The sequence below is a fragment of the Monodelphis domestica genome, chromosome 1, assembly GCF_027887165.1.
Source record: "Monodelphis domestica isolate mMonDom1 chromosome 1, mMonDom1.pri, whole genome shotgun sequence".
Taxonomy (NCBI): Eukaryota; Metazoa; Chordata; class Mammalia; order Didelphimorphia; family Didelphidae; genus Monodelphis; species Monodelphis domestica.
The window spans coordinates 614,684,197-614,706,889 of record NC_077227.1 but is presented as its reverse complement, the minus strand read 5'-3'; the positions used below and the strand labels follow the sequence as shown (position 1 = coordinate 614,706,889).

Here is a 22,693-nt window from a genome sequence, read left to right as displayed (position 1 = left end):
GAGAGAGCTCCCATGCTTGAAGTGGGTAGACAAGCAAGGAAAATAGGAGTGTTCTGTTTTGAGGAACAACAAGGTCATTGGATCACATAAGTATAGGAGAATTCGAAAATTTGAGATAGGTCTGGGGAGATTAGACTGATTCTTGTTCCTGAGGTTTCAGCAGACCTTGGAATGAATATGTGTTCCCAGTGTCCGTTGGAAGAGAAAAACGAAGCAACAAATGGAATGTTAAACTTCATGGATAGAAATGAAATATGTAGAACCAGTGTGTAACTCTCTGCCCATTGCACTGGCCAGACCACATTGGGATTGTTATGTTGAGTTCTGGATGCCACATTTTAGGGAGGCATTTAATGAACTTGTAGCCTACTAAATGAGGACAAATATCATACTGAAAAGAGTACAAGACACATCAGCCAAGAATTGGTTGTACACAGGAACCAAGGAGTGGGCATGCTATCTATTAAAGAGAGTAGCCAGTTGGAAGAGGCTTGGCTTTGTAACCCCTCTTTATAGTTACACAATCTTGGGCACATTACTTCCTCCCTCTGAAACTGTCTTACTAATAAAATGGGAATAATCATAAAATATCTACTTTACAAAGTTGTTTTGGGAAGAGTACTTGATACACCTAATGCATGTGGTCATCATTGCCATCCTAGCAAAGGGATAAGGGGAGAATCTTCTTAACTGTCTTCAAATATTTGAAAATTTTTCATGTAGAAGAGAGATTGTACTTTTTTCTGGTTAGTCTCAAGGCAGATCTGGGACCAAAAAATAACAAGAAGCCATGAAAAGGCAGATTTCTATCCAACATTTTAAAAAAAGTCCTAAACAATTAGAGTTCTCTAAAAATAAATGGACTGCTTTAGGAAGTAATAAATTCCTCATCACTGGAGGCCCATAAGCAGAAGCTAATGACCAGTTGTCAACAGTGTCTTGTCTAATGTTCAGCTAATAAAGGGCAGAGCTAGGGTTATAAAGCCAAGTTTCTTCCATCCAAGCTGAGTATTCTCTTTAATATATAACATATTCCTCTTCCTTAAAGGGAATTTGTTCTTGGGGTAAGAGCTGGAATCATAGAATCTTGAAGATAGGAGGGACCTCAAAGGATGTCCAGTTCAACCCAAACCTGAATGGGCATTCTCTCTCTACCATCCCTATACCCTTCAGTCTCTGCTTGAAGCCCTCCCTCGTAGGAGAAGTTCCCACTTCCTGAGGTAGCTCATTCCACCTTGGGTATTTTTAGTTGTTAGGAAGTTTTTTCTTTTTAAAGTTGAAATTAATCTCTCTGCTTCTTTCACTCACTTAGTTCTTTCCATTAAGCAAGACGATAGATCTCTTGAGTCACTAGGTAGATGAAGTTCTGAGACTCCTTCTAACTCTTAATATTCTGTAAAAAGAAGGAGAATGTGGGAATATTGTTGGCAGTTCCTAACCAGAAGAGAAGGGCAGACTTACAGTCTCTTAAAACAACAACAACAAACAACAACAAAACCAAATCAAAACTGTCCTGTGCAACCACGTGTCCATTTTACATCTAGGAAACCATTTTGCATTGGTCTTTGTGGTTTGAAGGCTGGTAGCTGGAAAATAATTGTCATTAGGCAGATTGTGCCAAATCAGATGTCTTCACACCTAAAATGTAAGCTTGCTTATAGGCAGAGATCATTTCATTTTTGTTTTGTTTCCCCAATGCTTAGCACAGGTCCTGGTCCATCATGGTCACTTGGGTGAGTTAAGAGGTATAGGGGAGAGAACACTATTATCTGGAGTCAGGAAGAATTGAGTTCAAATCCAGCCTCAGAATTACTGTGTGACTTTGGGCAAGACACTTCACTGCTATCTGCTTTAGTTTTCTCATCTTTAAAATGGGGATAATAATAGCATCTATCTCCCAGAGTTTTAAGGATCAAATGAGGTAATTGTAAAACCTTTATCACAGGTCCTGATATATAGTGAGTTCTACCTAAATGTTAGCTATTATTATAACAATAATAAAATGCACTAATTAATCAATTGATGGGGTTAGAAGGAACTGGTGGAAGCAAGAAGCTTTGGATGCTCATTCCCAGTTCTACCACTAACCCACCGACCCCCTCTCCCCCTGTGTGATATTGGGCAAAGCACTTACCTGAAGTTTAGAGGTTTCCTCACCTATAAAATGAGTGGGTGGGTTGGAAAAATCTTTTCTAACTCTAAAATTCTAGAAATCTTAAATATGGGGACAAAGAGATAAGCCTGAGGAACACCATCTGTACAAAGAACCAAGGGAGTCAGAAGACTTACCTGAAACAAAGATGTGAAACTCAATGGAAGTATCAACTGAGTGATGAGCAGCTCTGTTTAGGTCAGATGATACAATCATCTTTCTACTTGCCCAAATTTTTTTTCTATATGTAAACATTGGCTTGTTTGCATAATGATGGTCTTATATTGGAATGGATAGACTAGGCCACCTTTAATGCAGAAAAATCACTAAAGATTATTAGCAAATCAGACACTTGGAACAAAGGTATTAACAGGCTTTTTGGGGAGGGAGGGGAGGCAAATGCCTATAATTCCTGCTACCTGTGAGGCAGGACTGACTTAGAGCTGCAGTGGCTGAAGCTGATCATCCTATGATTGCACCAATATGGCGGGTTCCTGAGAGAGAGGAGCCTGGACCAAGGTGCCTATGGGAGAACCAGATCAGAAACAGAGCAGGTCAAAGCTTTACCATGCTGATCAGGAGTGAGATAAAGCCTAGGAATAAGGGTTCCCTTCCAGCCTTAGGTGATTTATTCTTTGGAACTCTCCAACATGACCAACAGAGTCCAGTACCTTCTTCTCTCCACTTTTCAGCTTCCTTCTGTGTATTGTTTTCCCTCATTAGATTGTATGCTAAGGAGGGACTGACTGTCTTTGTTTTTTATTTATATTTAAATATCCAGTGCTTAGCACAGTGGCTGGGATACAGTTGGTGATTAATAAATGTTTATTACCTGATTAAGCTAAATATAGCACTTTAAAAAGTTTTTAAATGAGTATTAGTACTTTATCTTATTTGACCTTCACAACAAACCTAGGAGGTAGCAGCTATTAATAGTCTCATTTTACAGATGAGGAAACTGAGGCTAATAAGCCAAATAACTAGCCCAGGATCACACAGCTATGCTAGTCTAAGGCAAGATTTGAACTCAGATCTTTATAGTACCAAGGCTAGTACTTTTAATCCACTATACCATGAGAGGTAAAATGCTACTAGGAGATAAAAAGCTTCCCAGAGCCAAGAAATATGTTAAAATCTCATTGTGACGATTATAGTTACTTAAGATCTTTCTGAGCTCCAGTTGTTGTTTTTTTTCTTATCTACAAAATGGGATCAAAGGTCTAGTAGAACTGGAAGGGACCTCAGAAGCTACCTAGTCCAAACACTTCATTTTCTAGGTGAGGAAACTGAGATCTAGGTAAAACCAAAACCCCTAGTAAGTGACTTGCTCGATGTAGTACCCAATTTTAAACATTCCTCTGAGGCTTAAATGAGATAATATATGTAGAGCTCTTTGAAAACTTTAAGCCTGGTATTACATAAATCAATCAACAAACATTTATTGTGTCACATCACCAGACACTATGCTGAAGATACAGAGAAAGGCAAAAGCCAGTCCCTGCTCTCTAGGAGTTTATGATCTAATGGGAGAGACAACATACAGAGAGCCACGTACAGACATGCAACGTACAGGCTAAAGGAGACATAATCTGCACTGGGATGGCACTAGAATGAAGAGAACTGGGAAAGGTTTCCCATAGAAGATAGGATTTTAGCTAGGACTTTAAAAAAGCCAGAAGAGAAATGAAGAATGAAGGAAGGCATTCTAGGAAAATGCCTGAGGTGCAAGATGGTGTTTCAGTTGTTACTCATCAGATATTTCAGTTTTGAGAACTCAGCTCAGACAGCCCAGCACAAAATTCTGGGGATGACAATTCAACTGCTTCCTACTTGGGCTGTTCCTCATTGCTGGTGGTGTTTCTCTGAAGCCATCCAGCCATCCTCCTGGTTTTGAAAGGCTTCTATTTTCTGAATTGGGAGGGAAGGCTTTTCTAAAAGCAAATGAACCAACACCTGCACCTGGACCACAGCTGGCTTGGACTCTTGTACCCACCCCACTCCCCACCTATGATGCTCCTGGAGACACTCAAGTCAGAAGGAAAGAAGTATTTAGGGGCTCCAGCCACGGAGAACTCATCGAATTGCCATGCTGTGAATCAGCAAGAAAATATAGGAAGTTTATATTGCATATTCTGAGCCTGAAAAGAAGAACGGAAACTAGGTTCCTTCTCTCTATCCAAAAACAGAAAACAATATTTGTTGAATGAATGAATGAAATATCGATCCAATAAAAACATCCTTCTTTGGCAGACATCCCAGTTTTGTATTTCCTCCTCAGGAGAGAAAAGGAAAAAATGACCCAGAAATGTAAGTTCTCTTTCCTGGATGTTGGGGAAAGGGGGAGAAAGGAGAAGAAGAGAAGGATGGAGAACAGTCTGTATTGAGCATTTTAGTCGGCTGATTTTATGTTTCCTTAATCTGCACTGCTTAATTAAGTTCTTAGCCTGTGAGAGTCCCAGCTTTCACTGCTCATCCTTTCCAGATGAACTCAGACATGCCAATGGCCAAACCATTGCTTTCCTCCAAATCAGCTTCTGAGTGGCTTGTTTTTTCCACAATTAATTCCTTTGTTGTACCTGATCTCTTTGCTTAATCTTTAATGGCATGCTTGGTGCTTTCTTTGCTTTAATCAAATAGTAAAGGAAGAATAAAATAGGTCATCTGAAGGAAGCCAAAGGAAATCACAATAGAAAGAACTATAAAATGGCTTCAGCTCATTTTGGAGTCCTTCACAGCGTGGGCAGGACCTTGCTTCTGCTGAGTCAGATGATCTGAATGTGAAGCTAGAATTAATTCAGTTATCCAATTTGGTTTCATCTCTTAGCCTTCTACTCACTGCCCAAGGAGCAGTACAGTCCAGAGAGGGTGTGGGTGAATAGGAAGCCCCTCCACTTAATAGTGTGACTGAAAGGACAATGAAAACTCACCTACTGGCCCTTCAAATTATCTCCCCATTTAGTCGGCCAGAGTACAAGAAATTTCTATCATTCAATTCAGTCATTTGAGAGAGCAAGAGAATATAATGGATTGTTTTAGATAAAAAGTCAGAGAAACCAGAATTCAAATCCTACCATAATGTTTTCTAGCTGTGAAATCCTGGGTAAAATGCAGGAAGTAATAATAGCTACCTCATATGATTGTTGTAAGGATCAAATGTGATAGTTTTAGGTAAATTTTCATTAAATAAATTCAATTTATAGGTAGTAAAGAATTCTGAAAGAAGTTCACATTAATATATATATATATATTTTTATATATAAATATGAATGATGTGAAGGAGCTGATTGAGTTTCATGGAGAAATTCTCCACTAAAGATCTGATTAAATTACTGGCTGCAAAGATTGCAGAAGAAGGGAAGCTTCAGAAACTGAGGCGGATCCAAAAGGGTTCATAGCAAAACAATTGGGAGAAGCATTTCATCATCTGAGTGAATTTTTTTCTTATATCGAAAAGATGGATCCAAATACTAAGTTTTTTAAATGTTCAAGGAGTAAAGGATATATTACTTGTTATCATCAGATAAACAAAAAATGAGAGCCACTGTTCAAACATCTCTCATTAGCTTGATTAAAAAAAAAAAAAGCTGCAGGGGCAGCTAGGTAGTATGGTGGATAGAGCACCAGCCCTGGAGTCCAGAGGGCAGGGGGTGGAGGGGTGTTCAAATGTGGCTTCAGACAGTTCCTAGCTGTGTGACCTTGGGCAAGTCATTTAACCCTGATTGCCTAGCCCTTTAGTGCTCTTTGTTCTTAGAATTGATACTAAGAAGATAAGAAAAAGATAAGAAAAAAATGCATAGCCAATCCTTATGGGTAGGAGCAACATATTGCACTTTATTGACAGTTCTTTCTCATTAACTCTAGCATTCATTTCATAATTCGGCTTATCATCATGGTATAGCATTTAATGTCACATTTTAGTACATTTTATGACTCGTGTAAAGGTGTTATTTTGTGAACACCTTTATTAATAGGCTAAGTGAAATGGGTGAGTAAAGGAAAATTCAAATTACTTAAAAATTGCTTTCCATAGCGATCTGCAAAAAGATCCATGGATGTAAAGCAAGAACTGTATGTTATGGAAAGTTACTTGCACATCTCAAAGCTCTCTATAAATGCCAGCTATTGTTTTTGTTTGGGTTAAGGCATCACCTCTGAAGGCCACTATAAAGTAGAAATAATCCTATCTTGAGGCAGGTAGATGGCCCAGTGGACAGAGTACTGGTCCTGGAGTCAGGAATAGGACGAAGCTGGGCACTGGGCAAATCATTTAACCTCTGTCTGCCTCGGTTTCCTAGCTTGTAAACTGGAAATAATAATAACATCGACCACACAGGGTTGTTGTGAGGATGAAATGAGATAATGGTAAGGCACTTAGCACTGTGTCTGGTACATAGCAGGCACTGAATAAATGCTTATTCCCATCCCTTATCTAGGATCACATTAATGTGTTATCACCCATTGATATGGGTTAGTTTGTTGGATTAATGCTAATTCACTTACAGAGAAGAGCTCTGAAGGGAGGATAGAGTCATGATAGAAGAGAGTGTGCCCCCAGAAGCATTAGGGAATACTGGTTATACCTTTATTTTTGCTCTATCCTTGAAGCAAATATATCCTGGTAAAAGATAAAAAAATTAAATAGGGATGCTGCCTAATCTCTCTGGAGCAGCTTGGTGGTGGCCAACTTTGGAGCAGCATCAGAGTTTTCAACACCCTTCAGAGCAATCATAGAAAAATGACAAAAAAAAAATGGTTGGGGCAGAGAGAGCTAAAACTAAGAAACATCACTATAATAGTGACATAGAGCTTTAAAATTCCAAAAGCCCTATACAGACATAATTTCCATTGAACTTTACAACAATTCTGTTTGTTAAGTGCTATGTTTATTATTATCCTCACTTTGCAGATAAGGAAACTGAGGCCAGGGACAGTTAATAAGCTACTTGTCCATGTCTATAAGAAGTGGTACTTCAAACCAGATTTACCCAAAAATTGTGAATAGACTAGGTTTAGGAAAATATGACCAGAATTTGGTTTTGGTTTTGTATTTTTTCCAGCTTGATATTTCCCCTTTTTTCCTTTTAAAGCCTCACCTGCTGTCTTAGAATCAATACTAAATATTGGTTCCGAGGCAGAAGAACAGTAAGGGCTGGGCAATTGGGGTTAAGTGACTTGCCCAGGGTCCCACCTCTAGGAAATGTCTGAGGCAACACTTGAATCCAAGTCATCTTGTCTCCAGGCTTGGCTTTCTATCCCCTGAGCCACTTAGCTAACCCCAATTCGATATTTCCTGAGGCTTTTTGTTTATATGCCATAATCTTAGCATTTTTTTTTCAGGATATACAAGAATCTCCCAGTGAGAAAACTTTCCCTACTAGTGTATGTGAGAGTTTTGGGGGGCTCTTACAAGTAAAACAACTTATCCATGAGCCGAGGGCCTGTATGTAAAAGAGAGAGGACTCAAATCTAGGTCTTCCTGACTCCTAAGGATGCTTGGTAGTAGAACATAAAAACAGGTCGCATCTACAAAGTGAATAACATTTTTCAAAGTACTTTCTCACACTTAAAAATAACATACTTTTGCATCAGTGTAGCTTCCTTTAACGCTTTGGAGGTAGGTGTGTGTATGTGTGATAATCTCTATTGCACAAGCCAACAGATTCAGAAGGGTTAAATTCAGAGGGGCTAATATTTTAGGTGAGGGGTCAGTTAGAGTGGTGGCTGTCCAAGGGGAGAGGAGAAAGATACAAGAAGTTTGGAGGCTGAGTGGACAAGACGTGGCAACTGGCTGGACATGAGGGGTGATAGAGAGTGAGGAATTAAGGAAGATTCCACTATTGTGATCCTGGGTAATTAGAAGAATGATGGTGCCCTACCTCAGTAGAAATAGGGAAGTTTGGAAGAAGGAAAGATTTGGGGGGAAATAGAATGAATTTGGGTTTGGACATAGTGAATTTGAGTTGTTAAGGGATATTCAGTTTGAAAAAGGTGAATGGAGATGTACATATGTTCAGGAGAGAAACTAGGGCTGGATGTATAGATCTAGGAGTTATCTGTGTAGAAGTAATGACTAAATCCACGAGAGTTCACGAGAAGGGAGCAAAGAAGAGAATGTCCAGGACAGAGCCCTGGGGTAAACTCTTGCAAAGAAAATGATCCAGCTAAGGAGAGTGAGGTGTAACTAGCCAGGTGGGAGAACTAGAAGAAAGCAATAGCATGAAACATGAGGGAGGAGGAGAGGAGTGACTAGGAGGGAGTGTCAAATTCATGTGGGATCATGAAAGATTCCACATAAAAGAACTGTGGGAAAAGCCATTAGATTTGGTAATTAAGAGAGATCATTAGTAATTAACTTTGGAGAGAGCAGTTTCAGTACATCTAGCAAATAGCATGATGATGAAGTCAGAAGATAGCTAATAATAACATTTTCTGGAATAATATCTAAACAAAGGATTTCTCTAGATTAGAGGATGCAGCTAATAAGATGAACTTCAGTAGGAATAAATATAAAACCTTACCCCTGTGGATCCAAAAAATGAGCTTTACCAGTACCGTTATGATCAGGTAGCAGTTTGTTTGAAAAAGATTTGGGGTTTTTAGTGGACTGCATGTTCATTATGAGTCACCAATATAATGTGGCAGAAAAAAACTAATGCAACTTTGGGCTCCATTAAAAGGGCACAGAAACACAGCTTCCAGGAACAGGGAAGTAATGGTCCTATTGCATGGTAATGTCCTACTGTACTCTGCTATAGTCAGACCAGTTTGGACTTTTTGTGTTCAATCCTGAGCACAGTACAGTTAATTAAACAAAGGTGTTGATAAATAGGAGAGTGTTCAGAAGAGAGCAACCAGGGGAAGGACCTTCAATCGGTGTCATATAAGAATTAATTTAAGGAACTGAGTAGATTTAGTTTGGAGAAGGGAAGATTCAGGAGGAACTTGATAACTTTGTCTTCAAGTATTCGAAGTTGTTGTTATGGGAAAAAGGAATTAGACTGGTTCTGTTTGACCTGAAAGGGCGGAACTAAGAGCCAAGGGGTAAAAGTTGCAAAAAAAAAAAAATTTAAATTTGATTTCAGGAAAAAGAAATTCCTCACAAATAGAGGTGTCCGAAAGCAGAGAGCACAGAGACCCCAAATCTTAGACCTGAAAGGGACTGCACTATCATAGTCTAACACATTGAAGCAATGCTCACGATAGCATACCCATGTGTTTATTTGGCTTCCTGAGATAGTTCATTTCCTTTCTGGATAGCACTAATTATTGATGACATTTTCCTGATATTAAGCCTGAAATTGTGTCTTCATAATTTCTACCCATTACTTCTATGTCTAACCTCTGTGGCCAAACTGAATTAGTCCAATTCCTTCTTCTGGTAAACAACCCCTTTATCATTGGCAAATTTGTTTCAAGAATGCAGGCACTTATCTAGTTCCTAGAGATTTCAAAGACAAAAATTAAAACAATTCCTGGCCTCAAGTAGCTGACATTCTATTAAGAGGAAATTTGCACATATATAAGTAAGAATACATAAAGTCATTCTCTTCTGATTGGGATAATTTTATTGATTGAAAAAAGCATAAACTTAGTAAAACAGTTATTTGAGAAACACTGAAAATACAGTCCTCCAGAGAAAAGACACACTAATAGAGCAAAGATGGTTGCGGTGTCTTCTGTCTCAGAGTCTAATTTACAGATAACTAGGGGGAAGTCTTTAAGATGAAAGACTGAGAAGCAATGGCACCTAGGGTTATTTTGTGACTATGGGATAATTATATTGCCTCTTGTGGCTTGGCTGACAGAAATGTGGATTTTAGTTTTTCACTATGAGTTAAAGGTGAATCATTTCACTTAAGAGACCCAGCTCTGTAGCAGTAGATTGATCAACACTAGATCTCCAAGAGGGCAATAATAAACATCTGAGCTGGTCTGAGAAGAATGCTCAGAACTGGGTCCAAGAAACAACCTAAGATCTGGGTTACAGCAACACCTCAGAGACTGTACTGCTAACTGCCACTGGGAGGGAAAAAAACCGTGCTGCTTGGAAATTGTCTATTGGAGGAAAGGTTTTGCAGTTGGAGAAGTTGATTGGAGGAAAAAAATGTTACTTCACGGAAAAAAAAAGACTGAGTAGGGAGAAAAAATGCCCTAGCTTTCCCTTTCCCTGCAGTGCCATCTACTATTTCAGAAGTAAAAAGCTCTGAGTCCAGTCAAGAGAATGCACTCTTGCATGAGAAAAAAGCTCTACAGATCAATGGCTTAAGGGAACTTCTTTTGCTGAAAGAATATAAGATTGTCTCAAGAGCCCATCCATCCATTGGAGCAAATTTGGAAAAACTCTGCAGTTTCCCAGGATTTAGGGTTCTGTTGTGGTTAGAAGAGATTAACCATTGCCTTAGCAAACCAGAAGAGGAATGCATTGGGTGTAGCAGCTAGCAAAGAAAAGATTCTGCTAAATAAGAGAGCAAAGAAGTTGAGAAAATGACTTTGATCATCAGTGAATCATGGTGCAGACTGTCTCAGAAGAAGACCAAAGACATGAAGGCATATGATCTAGAATTGTTACATGTGTCCCCTACATGTATTTATATAATATGATTCTATAAATTTGTGCCCACTTCCCTTCATGGACACTGTGCATACTCACACTGATGGGAGAGCATGACCTAGGATCATGGGTGGAATGTTGTTCATAATTACTCTTGCTTTGCCTTCTCTTTAATAAAATTTCTAAATAAATGTTAATTATGTTATCTTGGACATACCAGGGCCATCCCTAGAACCCTGAGAGTGAATTTTATCAACATGGCAACCCAATAGGGGCATCTTTGATTCATCATTGTGAATACAAGTTGGGTGAATAAGCCAGTTCAGAAGAAAGAGAGTGGGGTTGGGTGCCATATTGACTGCCACATCACGCTGCTGATTCATATTGAGTTTTTAGTCCACAAACTTCTAAATCTTTTTTTCAGACAAATAATCTAAACATGCTCATACTGGTGAAGCCTATTTTTGTATCCAAGTGCAAGTCTTTATCCTCATCCTTATTGAATTTCATTTTATTAGATTCATTCCAATGTCCCAGGCCATCAAGATTTTTTTGGAACCTGGCTTTTTCATGCAATATATTAGTTATCCCATCAAACTTTGTGTCATCTATGAATTTGATGAATATGTCATCTTTGCCTTTACCTAAGGCAATGATAAAAATTTCATGTGACACAAGGCGAAAAACACAAATCCCTAGGTAATCTACTAGAGAAGCCTTGGGAGCCAATGGGCTCCTCTCCATTGGATGTCTTCAAGCACAAGTCTGGATCACTACTTGTCACATATGTCACAGTGTGGATTTCTTTTAGACACAGGTTAGACCAGATGTTCCTTGATGTCCCTTTCAACTCCCAACTTCTGTAATTCTATGAAAATTATTAAGAAAGAAGGAAATTTTGGTATTCTCTTGATCAATCTTCTGCTCCATCATTTTAACATGTTCCCTAGAATCAAGGTCCCTTCATGCTATTCCCTGGCTTTCCATTATATGCTCTTCTCTCTTAAGGGACTCCTGATATAAAAATGTATCTGCTCTATACCCTATCTCCTTAATCCTATACCATGCTATGGAATAATGGAATCATGGGTGCTAATATCAATGTGTTACTCTTGCCAATTCATAGTTATATTTTAGCAAGGTTTATTCTGGAGACACAATTCCCTCACCTAGAATAGTTTCTAATGGTGGGCATTTCAGACACTGAGGGAGATAGGGGTTGGTCTTCTTGGCCATGTAAACCTTTTAATGGCCTTCACACTATGTAAGCAGTCACATATTTTAACAATACATAGAACTATTTTTACACACACTTATGCACATGCACAGACATACCTCGTATTTCCACAGAATGCTGTGTTTGTGTGTATGTATGTGTATTTATCTTTGTTGATATATGTCTATATTACAATAGACATTGGAAAACTGGTGCTAATGTTTCTTTTCAGTTAGGTAAAATAATGCCAAGGATACCAGTATAGATACTTACATATGGAAGCTAAAGAAATATGTATAATGGACCCAACCTAGAATCTGTTTTTGTTATAAGGATACACAATTTATCCTGATTATGTAAATTATTCTTTTAGATGCTCTAACTTCCAAAATCAGTTATTTGAGAAAAACCCTCTTCATCCTGATGGGGTTTGTGGGCATATCTCCAGGAGTGCCTTTTACATGAGAAGTACTATGAAACTCTGTAGACCAAGAAGTTTTATATAGAAAGTTAGGGGGTTGGAGAGACAGGTTATGTGTGGGGGTGATGTGTCATTGATGATGAGTTACAGGGGCACAGAAGAGAGAGAAATTTGAAAGTTGAAGGTAAAAAAAAAAGAGAAAATATAATGTTATCTGAGAAGCACTGGAATATTTCTCAAAAGCCATGGATTCTTAACATTATGTCATAGACTCCTTTGGCCATCACCAGATCAACCTTTCTCAGGGATAGCATTTTCAACTTTATCAAATTAAATCTATGGGGGGGGGGGGCAGCTGGGTAGCTCAGTGGATTGAGAGCCAGGCTTAGAGATGAGAGGTCCTGGATTCAAATTTGACCTCAGATACTTCCCAGCTGTGTGACCCTGGGCAAGTCACTTAACCCCCATTTCCTAGCCCTTACCACTCTTCTGCCTTGGAACCAATACACAGTATTGATTCCAAGATGGAAGGTAAGGGTTTAAAAAAATTAAATCTTAGAGGATTACAAAGAAAACTTGACTGATACTTTTTAAAAACCGAACAATTTCATAGCCTCCAAACTCCCTGTGTCTGAGTTGGGAAGAATTATAAAGAAACTGGTTCTATAGCCATGGAGCAACTATTCCTTTCCTTTTATTCATTTTCAGTACCTAGGGATACACATCCCCTCTGTTAGTTTACTAAATACTAGGTTCAGCAGTTTTTACTAATGCTGTGGAGGCTTGTTCATGAACTTGTTCTTTTTCCCCTTCCTTCTAATGTCTTTGATGTTTCAGAGAATGTCCAACTTCATGTCATGCAAATTAAGAACTTTTCTCGGTGAGCCTATGGGAGAGAAATGTGTTGCCTTTGTGGATGGAGTTGGTAGAGACCTTGCCAGAAGTCTAATAACCTGTGGTTATGATAAGGTAAGTGTCTTTCTTTAATCACCCCCTTCCACTCATCCAATTTATTTTTCTTTCTCCTTCTCTCCACCCATACCTTCCCAACAGCAGCCTTTGCAATTTTTATGTGTTGGAAATTGTTTAACAGGGAGACCCTTTTTCTGGGTCTATTTCCCTGATTTGCTCTGGGATCTCCAAGTTTGTTTAGATGATTACTTGATTAGAGTCATTTCAATATATAAATACTTAGGAGACACACATTTAATATTTAAATACCTTAAAGCAGACACACTTAAATGACACTGGCCACTATAGATCTAAGTTAAGAGCTTTTTACTCATTTTGTTTGACTGTTGCCTTTACAGAAAAGACTTCATTAAAGAGAGTAATAGCCAAATAGTACTATCAGCTTGTGTTTGCCAAGCCTCTGGGCAGGTAGCCATCACCCACTGGATATTCCATTCCCTCAGGAGAGTTTTTGTTATTTCAGAGTTGGGACAGCACGAAAATATCAAAACAAATTTGATTTCATTGCCTTTATAAAAGATCTTCCATTCAAGTCCCAAGTCAATGACCCTGCGTTCTCATAGGGCTATCTCAGAAGAGTGCAAGTTCTGGCAATTCTACAAAGCAGGAAAGGCTTTGAGAATGGGAAAACAATGCACTCAGTGTCCAGTCTACATAAATTAATTGGTGCTTATTACTAGGCTGGTTACCAGGTGATCAATTTGCTTGCCCACAACAGCTGATCATCTGGTGAAGGGTTTGTAGTCTATATCATTAGTGGGAGTAAATAAACCAGGAAAAACATAGATATCTCAGCTATTGAAGTAAAGTAAAAAAGATGCCATGTAGTAGTATTTTAATAGTATCTTTTGAGGGCAGATGGGTGGCTCCATAGATTGAAAGCCTGACCTAGAGAGGGGACATCCTGGATTTAAATCTGGCCTCAGAAACTTTTTAGGTGTAGGACCCTGGGCAAGTCACTTAACCCTTATTGCCTAGCCCTTGCTACTATTCTGCCTTGGAACCAATACACAGTACTGATTCCAAGACAGAAGGTAAGCTTTGTTTGTTTGTTTTTAATTGCATCTTTTGGAGGTTTTGGGGAGGGAGAGACAATTTAGGCAAAAATAGAGGGAAATTTGTAGATTAGGAAATAAAACAAAAATAACGTGTCCTGGTTCCAAGAAATTTAGAATTCTCTGGCCCTGAGCATGGCCAGTTTCTTTAAAGTGGTACCTAAAATTCTTAAAACAAAATTAATATTAATTAATTTGATTCATAAAAGAAAATAATAGGTCATAGAGTTCTTAGCACAAACAAATGTGTCAGTCCAACATTTCCATCAGCCAAATTGGAACTCACCGAAAATGAATTTAATTTCTGCTTTTTAGTATATCAGTGACCCTTTAGTGTGTCTGATATGAAGTGGACTTGATTTTTTTCCCCCCTTTGAAATTTTTTTACCCTCACCTTCCCTCTTAGAATCAATACAGTGTATTGGCTCCAAGGCAGAAGAGTGGTAAGGGCTAAACAATGCGGGTTAAGTGACCTACTCAGGATCACACAGCTGGGAAGTGTCTGAGGCCAGATTTAAAGCCAGGACCTCCATCTATAGGTCTGGCTCTCTATCCACTGAGCCACCTACCTACACCCTTGAGTTAATGTGTTCGTCTTCATTGGAAGTCTTCAAGCAGAAATGGGTTGCCTCTTTGTTGGGTATGGAGGGGCGATTCTTGTTCAGGAATGAGTTGGACTAAGTGGCTTCTGATGTCTCCTATTAACACTGAAATTCTGAAGTTCTCCCATGAGTTCACATTTGGAGAGGAATTAAATATCCTTTCCCACCACCTGAGCAAACACCACAATTATTTCCATCATCAAGTATAGGTCCAACCCTACCAACGTTCTTCCTTCTTTACCCTTTAGAATCAATCTTTCAGGACATACTCATTGAGCACTTACTGTGTAGGTCACTAAGCTATGCACTGCTCAAGTCCCTTTCCTAAAGAAACTTTCAGCCTAGTTGGGGAGAAAGAATATGAATAGATGATGTTAACAAAGTCCTCAGGTAATTCCCCAAGTCAAACATGGGAAGATAACCAATGATCCCAGTGCTAAGTGATGCAGACTATAAATGCCAGAGAAAGGAGTAAAAGGGTTAGAATGATTTTAGAAAACTGTACATAACTTGGGTAAAAGCTGGCTAAAATGGAGAGGAGAAGGTTGGGTGAGAACAAAGACTCAGAGGATAGATAACACATAATGTGTTTAGGAGGAAAGATGCAGAGGCTGGAGGGGAAGGGAAAGGTTTATGTAGGGAAGAAGTAGGAGATGAGACTGAGAAACAATTAAATCCAGGTAGTGGAGAGCTTTGAATGCCAGGCTAAGACATTTCGATTTCATTCTATTGATAGTAAGGAGCAAATGAAGATATCAGACTTGGGGTAATGAATCAGTAAAGTGAGAAAATGTAAATTCCTGGAGAGCAAGGTGTCTGGACTATATTTATTTGGCACAAAGCACTTTGTGGATATAATCAAATTTACCAATAAGAAGAGAAGAATCTGAGCCTTAGTTACTATAGAATGAGGGGATAATGAATTGTCTACCTCTAGGCATTTGTAGCATTGGTTATTTTTTCATGAAATTTTCATGTTTGATGAATGGAAATTTGTCTCATTATTTTATAGTTATCCTTATGCTTGTAAGCTTCTTGTCAGTAGAAACCATGTCCTAATATTTCTTCTGAATCCCATTATAATGTATAGCACAGAGTCCTTCTAGTTCTAGCAATGTTCAATTTATGACTTCTGATCCATGGACAATTTGTCCAGAGGAGTTTCTGGGGTGATCAATTCTCTTTGCACTTTTATGGGAACTGGAGGGGAGGAATAGTCTGGAAAATCTGCCTGGAATCTTGGGTCATTGTCTGACTTATTTTGTTGAAGGTTGAACCAGTCTCACCAAGGAGCCTGTGTTGAAAGCAAGCATTTGATTACTCCATTGAAATGCATACATATAAAACCTCAAATTTCCTGTGGGTAGATTTGGCCTTCCCATCCCATAAAGAAACGAACATGCTTATTCATTTCCTGGTTGCTGGTTCAGAAATGAAAGGAACCTGTGTGCAGCAGAGAGAGTCATTGATAGAACCAAACTTCATCTTCCTTAACACTCTTTCGGGAATGCAAGTTAACTTTTTCTTTCAGTCTGGCTAATTTGCTATATGAACTAAAACAACAACAAAAAAGGAGGAGGAAGGAAGGAGGGGGGGGAGAGAGAATGAGAGAGAGAGAGAGAGAGAGAGAGAGAGAGAGAGAGAGAGAGAGAGAGAGAGAGAGAGAGAGAGAGAGAGAGAGAGAGAGAGAGAGAGAGAGAGAGAGAGAGAGAGAGAGAGAGAGAAAGAGAGAGGAAGCATGAGAGAGAAAGAAGAAAGAAAGAAAGAAAGAAAGAAAGAAAGAAAGAAAGAAAGAAAGAAAGAAAGAAAGAAAGAAAGAAAGAAAGAAAGAAAGAAAGAAAGAAAGAAAGAAAGAAAGAAAGAAAGAAAGAAAGAAGGAAGGAAGGAAGGAAGGAAAGAAGGAAGGAAGGAAAAAAAGAAGGAAGGAAGAAAGAGAAAGAAAGGAAGCAAGAGAAAGAAAGAAAAAGAAAGAAAGAAAAGGCATCAGGTTGCAGATTGGCTATAGAACCTACAAGATGAATTCTTTCTTCCTGTGACATGGAAAGTTTTCCTCTTGTCGCACATACCAAACATTCCCTGGCTTCCCCACAAGTGAATTTGGTTGAGGCTTTGACTTCTAATGCCCAACTGACTGCAGAAACAGAATATTATAGATTTCAGAGGCCTGGATCTTAATTTCCTTCCCCAACTGCAGAATGATGAGATGCATTTCCTGAACCATGAGACACTTGTAGCATTAATTATTTGGGTAGGAGTCATTTAATAACCAGATAAGGTTACCAACCGTTGGGATGAATGGGGAGGCAGGGAAATTACATGAGTTTCAACAAAGTGTCTCAACAAAGTCCACCATAGAAAATATGGTAGAAGTTGATAAGATAGTTTAAAAACCACATAACCACACATAATTTTACAATTATGCTATGCATAAGAAATAGACCCTACTTAAACAACGTGGCTGGATATGATCTGTATGGCCTCTGTTTCACACATAGCCTTAAACTTCATTTTGCAGCAGATAGGAAATGGGATGTATGGTTTGTTGGAAGCTATATATTTTTAAACTAAGTGGTGCATCATCTTTAGCAGAAAGGGGGCAGCAAAAATATGTTAAATGGGTCCTTTGAATAATATTAGAAGTCATGACCCCTGAGCCTTAAGTCTTCAGCTGGTGTTCATTTGTTTGCTGCTATTTGTATGTGATACTTGCTGAGTTCTCTCAACACAGGAGATGTTCTTTTTTAAGTCTGCTGTATTTCTACTGGATTTCCCATAGTCCATAACTGTATGCTCATTCCATGTATTGATGGTGAGTGGAATTGTCTTTGCAAAGGTTTTTGTATTTTTTCTTGTATTTCAACCTCAGGGTAGGATCCCCACCTGCCACCTACCAGATCAGGATTAGATTGGATGAAGCAGACAATTTTAGAGCACCTTTTCTTCTTAAGACTACCTAAGACAGTAATAATTCATGACAGGGTATACAAAGTACTCAGGGCTGTTGAATTTTTTTTTGAGAGCTCCTTTTTACCTTTGATATACACTTACCACCCAAGTCTCACCTGTGGCTTCAAGAAGTTGTAGCATTTGTAGAGGCCACATCCTGGTAAGATTGTCTTGGCAGGCTTCAAACCCATTGGCGAGTTAGGAGGGATGTGAAGACTTCCCCAAAGGAATGGGAAGATATGAACAATTTGTTCCAATGGGTCATGAAGGTGATGGAATAGGCACTGTGGACATCATTAGTAGGATATCAAAGACACCAAAAGCACCCACTGCATCCCAAGGCTTTGCTAGTCATCTTGACTTTTGTCTTGCCACTGGACTTCAATGGCTCCTGGAGAGAGTGTGAGGTTGATGATTTTGAGCAACTCTGCCTCACTTATATCTATGCTAGAGTCAAAAGACAATATCTGCACCATTTTACATCTTACATTGTACTATTTTATTATTTTTACTCCTATCTTGAAGTTCTGTGGCAACAAGCAAGTAACAAAGCAGCAGTTACCACCCTGCACACGGGTGACCCAGGGCATAGGGACATCTTCTCAACAGACCAAAGCAGCAATGGGATTCTGCAGCCCCTGGTTGTCTGAGCAGCCTTTTATAAGAACACCATACTACTCATCTTCCAGCATGAGGAAGAGTCCACAAAAGGTGCTTGAAAAATTGCCAGCTTCATTCAGTCTAACCCTGGCCTGCTTATCTAGGCAAATAGGGATCCTACTCTGAGGTTGAAATATGAAAAAAAAATAGATAAAAATCTTTGCAAAGATGATTCCACACACCATTAGTATATGGAATGTGTATACACTTATGGACCAAATGAAATACAGTAGAAATCCAGTAGACTTGAAAGGGGAACAGCTTTTATTGTGAGAAAACTCAGGAGATATCCCAAACAGCAGTCCTGAGTGAAACAAGACTGGCAAATAAAGGCCAGCTTACTGAAGTAGGATATAGATACATATTTTTCTGGAGTGGTTGCAGTGATGAGAGCAGCATTGTAAAGCTAGCAGAAGTTTCACAATCGAATCGAATCTAGTCAACAAGCTTCCCAAAAGGAGTAAAAGATGGACTTAAGACAATGCGATTGCCACTTGTAGGAAAATGCCACTATACTATTATCAGTGTGTATGATTCCATCATGGTGAATTTGAATGAAGGCAAAGGAAAATTTTATGAAGATCTGGAGAACCCTCATCAACATTGTGCCAAAAGAGGACAAGCTTGCAATTTGGGTGAATTTCATGCCAGAGTAGACACAGACTATCAAACATAACAGGGAGTCCTTGGGAGGAATGGAATTAGAAATAGCAAAAGCAACAATCATTTACTCCTGAAGACTGGCATGTCTCATGACCTTATCACTAGCACTGTCTTACATTTACCTAAATGCAGTACAACTTCCTGGATGCATTTTCTCAGTAAACACTGGCATTTTATAGGCTATATCATTGTGAGAAGAAAAGACAAGATGCGAGAATGACAAAGGAAATGTGTGGTCTAGAATGCTGGACAGATCATAGGCTTATCCTCTCCAAACTAGATATTTACATTTAACAAAAGCAGTAGCCCCAAGGCAAGACAACTATCAGAAGTCTCAAGTCAATAGATTAGAACATTTTTCTCTGGTGAACAGTTTGTTGCTGGCTGGAGGGAAAGCTAAGCCAACACATGGTTGGCACAGTGGAGCAGAAAAGAAGGGGAGAGCTTTCAAAGATTTGGTGTGCAACACCATATTTACTCATCTGGGACAGAACACTCACAAACATCAGCATTGGTTTGATGGTTTGATGGGGAAATTCAAAAGCTACTAAATTAAAACCAAGAATTTCACAGGTTCTACCAAGAGGACAGTTTGTCTATCTCTAAAAGAAGTCAGCATTTAACTCCATCAAAAGGTAAGTGCAAGTGAAGCTTAGAGAGATGCAGGATTCTTGGTTCAGTAAGAAGGCAAATGAAATTCACTTCTATACTGATAGTAACAATCCAAACTACATTTATGATGCCCTAAAGGTTGTTTATGGATCAAAAATCTCTGATGTTGCTCAGCTACTCAGTGTTGATAGAGCCACACTGATTGGTGATAAGATTATGATCCTGGAGAGATGGGCTGAATGTTTCCATAATGTTCTTAACAGATCATCATCAATCAAAGCTGAAGCCAATGACCATATGCTTCAGATTGAAGTCAATCCCTCTCTAGCCAAACTTCCAAATGATGAAGAGGTTTTGGATGCCATTAAGTTTCTCTCATGTAGCCAAGCACTTGGTGCTGATTCTACTCTAGCATAAATTTACAGGTTCCATTGTTCATGCTAACTAACGCTCATTGAAACCTTCCAGTTTATGGCAAGAGGAGGTTATCTCTCAGGACCTCGTCAAGGATGCTGTGATTTCTATAAAGAGAAAGAAAATAGGCTGTCCTGTGACAATCGCAAGAGAGTCTCTCAGTCATAGCTGGGAAGATTCTTGTCATTTGGAAAATGATCATCTGCCCAAAAGCCAGTGTGGCCTCAGAAACAATGGAACTAATATATGTAATGTTTGTTTCCAATAACTCCAGGAAAAAATGCCAGGAGCAAAACAGAGGTCTGCATACAACATTTATTGACCTGACCAAGGCCTTTGATACTGTTCGTCATGAGGGATTGTGGAAGATCATGGCAAAATTTGGTTACCCAGAGAAGTTCATCAGCATTGTGCACCAGTTCCATGATGGCATGCTTGCACAGATTCAGGATAATGGACAATGCTCTTGTGTTCTTGGGCACCAATGAAATCCCAAACACATTTGCCTTAATTCACACAAAGCAAGCATTCACATGGAGGTCAGAAGAAGCCATGCAAGGACATTCCTAAAGACCTCTCTGAAGAACTTTTATCGATTGTGAGATATGGCAAGACACTGGTATAGGATTTTCCAGCATGGAGTTCCATGATCAGAGAATAATTATAGTAGCTCAAAAGAAATATGAGATGTGCAAATATAGAGACATCTCCATCTCAAATATTCCTATAGGCTAATTGTGCCTGACCTGCAATAGAGCCTCCTGAGCTTAAGTTGGTCTGATTAGCTACATTCAGCCACATTGAATATTGACCCTGTCATAACAATGTCATTTTGGTCATCTTGGAGTATGAAGGACAACAACCAATCAACTTGGCATGTTAAACTATTTTATTTTTGGTTTTGGTTCAGTAGAGATCCTTTATGGAGGGATAGAAGGAACTTCAAATATCTTGTCTCATTTGATTTAAACTAAACTCACAGGATGTAGGGAATAAGAGGGGAAAAGAAAGAGTGGATAGCTCGGTTAAAGTGCTTTGCAAATCTTAAAGCAGCCCTATTAATGTAATTAATTAATTAATTAATTAATATTAATTAATATTAAGGTTAGCAATTTTTATTGGTGGCAAAGTTAGTTCTAGAACCCAGGTCTCTCTGTAGTATTTTTTTTTCTGCTGTATCATATTTCCAGTCAATAGAATACTCTCATGGCCCAGAAAGGAACTGGAAAGGTAGGCATCTAATGACCTCTGTGATGGTTTTCTTGTTGATTTTGTTTATCAAAATATCTCGACCCATGCTTGAGAAACACATCCAGAAGTCACCATAGACTATGTCCCCAAGAAAGATGTCTTACATCCAGTTCTTACCTCCAGAGAAGAGGAGGACACAATTGCTCTTATAAACCACATAAGTATTTAACATATTGTACTCTGCTGATTTCTACTTACATCGATGATTTCATGTTCTGGAAAATAGAATTTTTATACAAACATATACATATACATATATACATACATATATATGTATGTATATATATACTTATTTAATTTTTTAAGCCATTTAGAATCGATACTGTCTATTGGTTCCAAGGCAGAGGAGTGATAGGGGCTAAGCAATGGTTGTTGTGACTTGCCCAAGGTCATACATCTGGGAAGTATGTGGGGCCAGATTTGAACCCAGGACCTCCCGTCTCTAGGCCTGGCTCTCATTCCACTGAGCCACCCAGTTGCCCCCCTTATTTAATTTTTTTTGGCATGAGACTTTGATTTCATGGGCATAGAAAACTCCTAGTGAGTATACTTTTCTACCAATGCTCTGCAATTTTTAATCTTAGGGAGTAGCCTGGGGCACTGAGTGGCTGAATGATTTTGCCCAAAGTAACAGTTATTTCTCAGAGTATGGATTTCGCTCTTTCCTCCTCTGAGACCAGCTTGCTATCTATTATGCCAAGCTGAATCTCCTTCCCATAATGACATTGTAACATTCTCTTTTTCTTGCCTTGTCTCATTTGCTGCCTCTTTTACAGGCATATGTATTATTGGGTCAATTCCTTCTCATGCACAAGAAAGAAGAAGAATTCCAGATGTGGCTCAGGATGTCATTTGGTGCCACTCGCCAAGAAGCTCATATGATAGCCAATTGCCTTCGAGAATGGTGTAACAGTTTCATTTAGAAACTGACTCAGCACCTCTTCTTCCATGGTAGCTCTGAACCACAGGACTAAACCTCTTGGTGTGCTGTAAAACTAGTTTCAAGCTTTTTGTTTTGTTTTGCCTTGGTAGCCTTAACTGCACTAATTAGGAAGCCAAGAGCGTTCCTTAAGCCAAAGAAACCTTGGGAGTGAATAAAATCAACTCGTGACTCTTGGGAACCAGATAAATCAGCTAGTCTATGGGTCCTTTAAGCCTTTCCTTTCTCCTCTCAGGCC

General features: G+C 39.0%; 1 protein-coding gene across 2 annotated transcripts in view; it reads left to right on the top strand.

Moving 5' to 3' along the window:
• The window catches only part of BANF2 (BANF family member 2), a 39,739-nt gene extending 17,229 nt beyond the window's left edge, over positions 1-22,510 (top strand). For both annotated transcript variants that reach the window (XM_007476652.3, XM_001382072.4), the window contains 2 exons: positions 13,178-13,309; positions 22,292-22,510. In XM_007476652.3, coding sequence (XP_007476714.1) covers positions 13,181-13,309; positions 22,292-22,438 — 276 coding nt within the window. In that variant the 5' untranslated portion in view covers positions 13,178-13,180 and the 3' untranslated portion in view covers positions 22,439-22,510. The remainder of the gene's footprint in view (positions 1-13,177; positions 13,310-22,291) is intronic.
• The last annotated feature ends 183 nt before the right edge of the window (positions 22,511-22,693 follow it).